This window comes from Solanum verrucosum, unplaced genomic scaffold (assembly GCF_900185275.1).
Source record: "Solanum verrucosum unplaced genomic scaffold, falcon-dt-bn FXZP01001106.1, whole genome shotgun sequence".
NCBI classification, from domain to species: domain Eukaryota; kingdom Viridiplantae; phylum Streptophyta; class Magnoliopsida; order Solanales; family Solanaceae; genus Solanum; species Solanum verrucosum.
In genome coordinates this window covers 200216-207316 of record NW_026019643.1, presented here as the reverse complement: position 1 = coordinate 207316, position 7101 = coordinate 200216, and the positions used below count along the sequence as shown (strand labels likewise).

Here is a 7101-nt window from a genome sequence, read left to right as displayed (position 1 = left end):
GCAAAATAACGTATCAAAAACAAATTTAATTTTAATATCAAAATTTAAAATAAACAAATAAAAGTGGACGGAAGCGTACATATTTGACCTAACTATTCCCCTAACTCGATAGAAGTGAGGGCCACACATTTTCAGTCACGTGGCACCGTACCCTTTGTGGTCCATATTAAAAAATAAAAAATAAAAAATCGTTTGATAAATTGTATAAATCACTTTTTTGGATGAAATAAATAAATAAATTGATTGGCTTGATAAATTTATTTCACTAAGAAAAAATGGAGTTCAGCCAAAAAAAATTTACTGTTTTGCCAAAAAAAAAAGTTGCATAGTTAAAACAAATAGTCTATACAATTTTTCCTTTAAATAAATAGTCATTACATTTAAATAAAAAATATAAAATTTGCTTAAAACTAATACTCATGGTATAAATCGGGAAAAATACAAAATTGAAATGAATAGATTATTGTATACGATTATGACCTTTTAAAAATACATTAAGTTTGTCAATTCATTTTGACCAGTAAATTTGTGATGATAGGGATATATTGTCTCATTCAAAAAGTGAATTAATTTATTTTTTTATCTAGTATATTGAATTTATTATTTTATTAGTATAGTATTCAAGTAAAATAAACAAACACTTTTGGCACTAATTTAATCATTTTTATAGTTCACGATATCATACCTTTTCTTGCATTACGAAAATACCATGCAATGTGAAAAATTATTGATTTTTAAAAAAAAATTCATCTCAAAATAAATATTATTTTAGCTAAAATCACATTTGTTCAGAAATTAATAAATATACTGTATAGTTTACTAAATTACCCTTATTTAATAAATGTCTCTTGAAAATTGAACACTATTAAGAAGATGAAGTATGTTTATATCATTATATGTATAAAGGTATAGTTGAAAAAACATATTAATTTTTTTCTTGAATTTTTAAGGTAATACTTATTTTTTGACAATTTTTTTAGCTGACACTTGTTTTGGAACGAATGAAGTCGATTTTTTTTTTTGAAAATCAATTACACTTTGTTTAATTTTATGTGAGGAATCTTCTTAACTACTTGAAGCATGCCCCTTTTGACCAATTAATCAAGATTCCCATCTAAAAAACAATATGTACTGTATTAACAGTTTGAAACGATTATTTATATTAATTTAATTAAATATTTTATTGCACTAGTTAATCACAACTTTAGAGTGTATCATTCTTTGATTTTTTTAATCAACATGTGGTGATTTAAAGAATGAATATATATAAGACTCGTGATTCAGATAAATCAGTCTTTCTTGCGCAAATAGAAAACCTCCAAAATTAGTTTTAGACGATCAAAAGATTGAATTATTGTAGAAACGATTTTATTGTTATAACATATCCTTTATATATATATATAGATATATATATATATATATATATATATATATATATATATATATATATATATATATATATCTCTTTTTGACTAAAGAGATAAAGCTAAAATTCAGACTAGATAAGATTCTTTTTATGTCTCTTTCTTTTTGACGTAAGTGCTTACGTTTTTTTCTTTGTCTTCTAACCTACTACATTGTTGCTTTTACAGCCGTTTGATCCCAACTGTGATTTAGTCTGACCCTTCTCCTGGTGACGAATGTTTATGGTCTAAAAACTTGTAAGCAAGCTTCCATGTTTCTTTTGTGGCTTCTAGTCGATGAACTCAATGTCAAAGATTTTGTCCTTATATATATATATATATATATATATATATATTACCACATTTTTTCATTTAGTTAATCTACATATTCAATTTTTAGTCCATCTTAAAATTGAAAATCACACATTTTTCACGAAATTACACTAATTAAAACTTGATAGTGTATTACTTTGCTTTGCTTTGAGTGTCTTCATAAGGCTTTTTTTTTCTTTTAATATTAATCAAGCTAATTTTAGTTTTTAAAAAAGTAACATAAATATGACAAGAAGCGTATCCAAAATTTTACTCACTTAATTGTGATTTCTTTGTCGTATATTAATTTGACAAGGAATTTAGTGAAGAACACTTTTAAAATTTGTATCTTAAATTAAAGATATGTCAAATGTATAAAAATATTTTTTACTATTATGGTATTAAACATGTCAATGTGAAAATTTGAAATAAAAAAATTAATAGAAAAAATTGATAGTATGGATGTAAGTTTTATTGTTGGAATCTTTTTTTTCCTTAAAGAAGAAGTGTTAATGATCAAGTGACAAATATGAATTGAACATAAAAGTAAGTCAAACTTTTTTAGAGTATAGATGTAGATATTTATGATAATATCAAATAGTAATATTCGGTTTTGGACGTGTAAATTAACTACTTTTGATTCTTCTATAGTGGGGATGGAAATAAAATTATTAACAAGAACTAATAAAATTAAATATTAATTGCATATTACCACATTTTTTCCGTTTAGTTAATCTACATTTATTTTTTGATCCATCTTAAAATTGATAATCACACATTTTTCACGAAATTACAATAATTTTAAAACTTGATACATGGTATTACTTTGGATTTGCTTTGATTGTTTTCATAAGTATTTTTTTTTTCCATTTAATGCTAATTAAGCTAATTTTAGTTCTTTTTTTAAAAAAAAAAAACAATATGACAAGAAGCGCATCCAAAATTTTGTCCTTTCAATTTTAATTTGTTTGCCCAATTTAAACTTAAGACGAAGTTTAAGAAAGTAAGAAATAGTTTTAAAATTTGTGCGTTAAATTAAAAACATATCAAATATACCACGACGTCCTTTAATCTTATTTAAACATATCAATATGAAAAATTGAAATTAAAGAGTTCCAAAAAAAAAATATTTTTTTCAAACCCAAATTGAAATAGATGGAGCAGTAAGTAGCCACAAAAAAATTATGTTTCAATTTGTTTATCCTACTTTTCTTAGTTTGTTTCAAAAAGAAATATATCTTCTTTCTTTTTGGCAATTCTCTAATTTTAACTATTTTTCACATGATATGCTTAAGACTATAAAATTAAAAAGAATTTTGATATCTTTGAGATATTATAAATTTAATATTATAAAACTAATTTTATTTTATTTATTTTTTAAAAGTCTGTATCAAATCAAAATAAGATAAACAAATTGAAACGCAGAATTAATGTGTTTTGAAAAAGTTGGGACCAAGTGACCCAACATCCACTTTTGCTCCCCACCCCACCCCCTAAGGGCTCAGCCGTAATTTCATTGTTTACATTGGGATTGGGCCCTATATCTATTACATTCCCATGTTCTTGGCACATTATCCACGTGCCTTTTTATTTGCAATTTTTTTTCTTAAATAACTCAACGTGTGGATTGAAAAATAAAAGAAAAAACAAATCATCCCATACCCCACGTGTTTAATTATTTTTCAACTGCCTAGCCCATACTATATTTATCTTCATTATTTGTTTTATAGTACCATCACTACTATACTATATACTAAAAAAAACAAAATAGTAGCATTTTGTTCTCTTTCAATGGATTTTGAAGATGAACAAACTTCTTCTTCATCTTCTTCTGATCATGATAATAAAGAAAAAAACATTGATCCTTCATCGTGTTCGACGAATAATAATAATGTACAATTCAAGAGGAGGGCAGGGAGGAGAAAGTTCAAGGAGACTCGACATCCATTATATAGAGGAGTTAGAAGAAGAAATGGAGAAAAATGGGTGTGTGAAATACGCGAGCCAAATAAAAAAACAAGAATTTGGTTAGGTACTTTCTCTACTCCTGAAATAGCAGCTAGGGCACACGATGTTGCTGCCCTAGCTCTCCGGGGAAGTAATGCTCTTCTTAACTTCCCCGGATCCGCTTGGTCTCTACCTAAATCTAAATCTTCTTCCCCTCAAGATATTCAAATCGCGGTTCTCCAAGTTAATAAAGAATTAGTTGTGTCGTCCTCACCCTTAGAAGAACCTTCGTGTAAACCAAAAGATGATGAAGTGAATTCTTTAATGGAGTTTATGGATGAGGAGGCCATGTTTAATATGCCAATTTTTATTGATAGCATGGCTGAGGGGATGCTTTTAACTCCACCAGCTATGAAACGAGGCTTTAATTGGGGTGATGTTGAGGAAGATGTTGAGTTCACTTTGTGGAAAGATTGATCACACATGTCTATTTGTGTTTGAGACTTTGACCTTCTTTGTTTATAAGTACTTAATCAAGGTTTGAATCTTAATTATTTAGATTTCAGTCATTAAGTGTATCTGAATTTTTAGGTCTGAATATTAATCATTTAAGATCTTATAATTGCTTAGTGAGTTTTTTTTTTCAATTCATTTATAAACACTTAATGGATCTAAATAGATATGAACTATTAAAACCTATAACAAATTAGTTTTAATATTACTAAAACCTTGTTTGTTTTTATCAATATTAAAATTAAATGTCTGAATTTGAATACACATAAATATTAGGATGTGGATTAAAATAAAATGTCTAAATATAAGTACATATCTAAATAGTAAAATATTATTTTAAGATCTAAATACTAAATAATTTAACAACATAAAACATATCCTATGTGATCAGATAATGGAGTTTTAAGAAGGTGAGATGTACTTATGCAGACCTTATTCATATATTGGGCAAGGTAGAATGGTTGTTTTCCGATAAGACCCTCTATTCAAGTTAAATACAAAATAATATAGATTTTATTTTCTTATCATATGAATGTATAAAACTTCTTTTTATTTTTTAAAAAACAATAATTTTATAAATTCAAAGAAAATATATTGTGTCAATGATGATGGTAGCTAATGGTAGTGATTATGAGTGCTCACTAGAAATGATGGTTGGTGATGGTCATGGTTGCAGGTATTAACAAGTGGTGATGTTGGCCGGAAATAGTAGTTAACTATTGTGGTAGTTGGTAGTAGCAATTCAGATGACCGATATGACAACGATAGTTGATGATATATAGTAACAGATAATGATGAGATTGTCCACATCTATTGGTTTTTACGACATTAGTGGTTAGTAATAATAAATGTAAATGATAACGACTTAACTATATATGGTGATTGAAGGCAATGGTGGTTTTGATTAAGAATGATAATTGCAAATGATGATAATCGATAATGATAAATAAAAAGAGTGGTACGCTAGTTGATAATGGTGAACGATAGTAATAGATATGGTTCATTCAACTTTATTCAAACTCACTAGTGATAATAAATAAATGATTAAATTTTGATCTAAATGATAACTGAGATATGAATAATTCAAATTTTGACATTAATTTGTTAATGTGAATAATATGGCCTAATACAGATGTTTTTCATCCAATAATTTCAGCAATGAAAACATTTGATTATCACTTCATCACTATCGACTATTTGTAGTTATTAATGTTTTTGAAAGTTGTAAATATCTACAGAAATGTAAAACCTATTGTATTCTGAAAGGAAATTAAGCTTATCTACATTATAGTTCTTTGAAAGGTGAGACATAGCTATATATAGGAATTCAAACCCCCTTTTGCTAGTGAGTACTTTCCCCGTTTTAATTTATGTGATATAGTTTAATTTACCATAAGATTTAAGAAATATGAAACGACTTATCATGTATAAATTAATTTTTAAATAAATAACTATACCATTATGAGTTTTTAGACAAATAAGCACACAACATGAGTAATGTTAATAGTGACCTTAAATATTTGCTATACAAAAATATGTCATTCTTTCAGTATGGAAAAATTCGCTATATAAAATGATAATAGTAATAATAATGTGTCATTAAAAATAACGTATTCGTCCAACTCCGCTATTTTAGTGCCACATAAGTCTGGTCAATGGTCAGAGGGGTTTAAAAAGTAGAGTTTCATTGAGTTTAAGGGTCCATTTGGCAAAGTGATGAGTGGAAGGGTTCAACTGACAAACAAAGCCAAGTATAGGGGCTCCCAGGTCATTCCACCATTTTTTAATTTAGTTTGAGAATGTGATGTAGTAATAATAGTTGTTGAATATTTAAAAGGTGAAGTTGTCATATCGATAATAATAATAATAATAATAATAATAATAATAATAATAATAATAATAATAATAATAATAATAATAATAATTACTATTATTATTATTATTATTATTATTATTATTATTATCATCATCATCATCATCATAAATGAAGAAGAATTAATATATCAACGTCCCTTAAATTTGTTAGTAAGTTTTATTTAAATATTTAAATTGAGATTTATTTTAATTAAGCATTTGAATATATGTAAAATATTTTTACTAGACACTTTAGTTTTGCATGTATTCTCATTTATTTATGGAATAGTTAAATTAACAATTTAAAATATGTCATTTTATTTAAACACATCAATCTCAATTGAAATAGACATGAGGATTTACGATTTATTGGGGTTAATGCATATAATTAAATGAGAAAATATATTTTAGGTGGTTGACTTATTTGCGTAATGAATACTTGAAAACACACATAATTTTTTTTTCAAAACTCAAATCAAAAGTGGTTAGTAAAATAATTTATTATATAATTAGATTCTTAATTAGAATTGTGTAGTTTGAATATCTAAATGTGATTTATTGAGAAATGTTTAAATATTGTCAAACCTTTAAATTATTATATGGTGCACGAATTAATGTTGGTCGGTAACTCTTTAAATAAAATTTGATCAGCTCAAAGTTCTAATTTGACCTTTGAGAACAATTTATTTATTTATTTATTAAAGGATAAAGGGTCAAATATGCCCCTAAACTATTCGAAAAGGTCTAGATATACCCTCCGTTTAAAATTTGGCTCACTCATGTCCTCGCCGTCCAACTTTTGGTCTAACTATGCCCTTATGGGCGTTAATTGGCCTGTTGGACATATCTAGCTCATTTTTCATTTCTTTAAATGCCACATGGAATTGCCATGTCATTTTGACTTTACCACATGACATTTATATGAAAATTGAAAGGGATCAATTATGCCACTAAAAAATTCGAGCCCATAAACACCTAATCCGACCCATAAATCAACCCCCTTTTTAAATAAACTACCTGATCCGTTTTCAACAATTTTGTTTAATTTTTTTTTTTTTTTATAAATCCCGAA

The 7101-nt window shown here is 26.4% G+C and overlaps 1 protein-coding gene across 1 annotated transcript; it reads left to right on the top strand.

Moving 5' to 3' along the window:
• Positions 1 to 3506: 3506 nt before the first annotated feature.
• LOC125825451 (dehydration-responsive element-binding protein 1F-like) lies at positions 3507 to 4139 on the top strand. Its single transcript, XM_049504810.1, has one exon. The coding sequence runs from the start codon at positions 3507 to 3509 to the stop codon at positions 4137 to 4139; it is 633 nt and encodes a 210-aa protein (XP_049360767.1).
• Positions 4140 to 7101: the final 2962 nt, after the last annotated feature.

Excerpts from the sequence above, each read along its gene's own strand:
- LOC125825451 (XM_049504810.1), top strand. The coding sequence starts at position 3,507 with ATGGATTTTGAAGATGAACAAACTTCTTCTTCATCTTCTTCTGATCAT.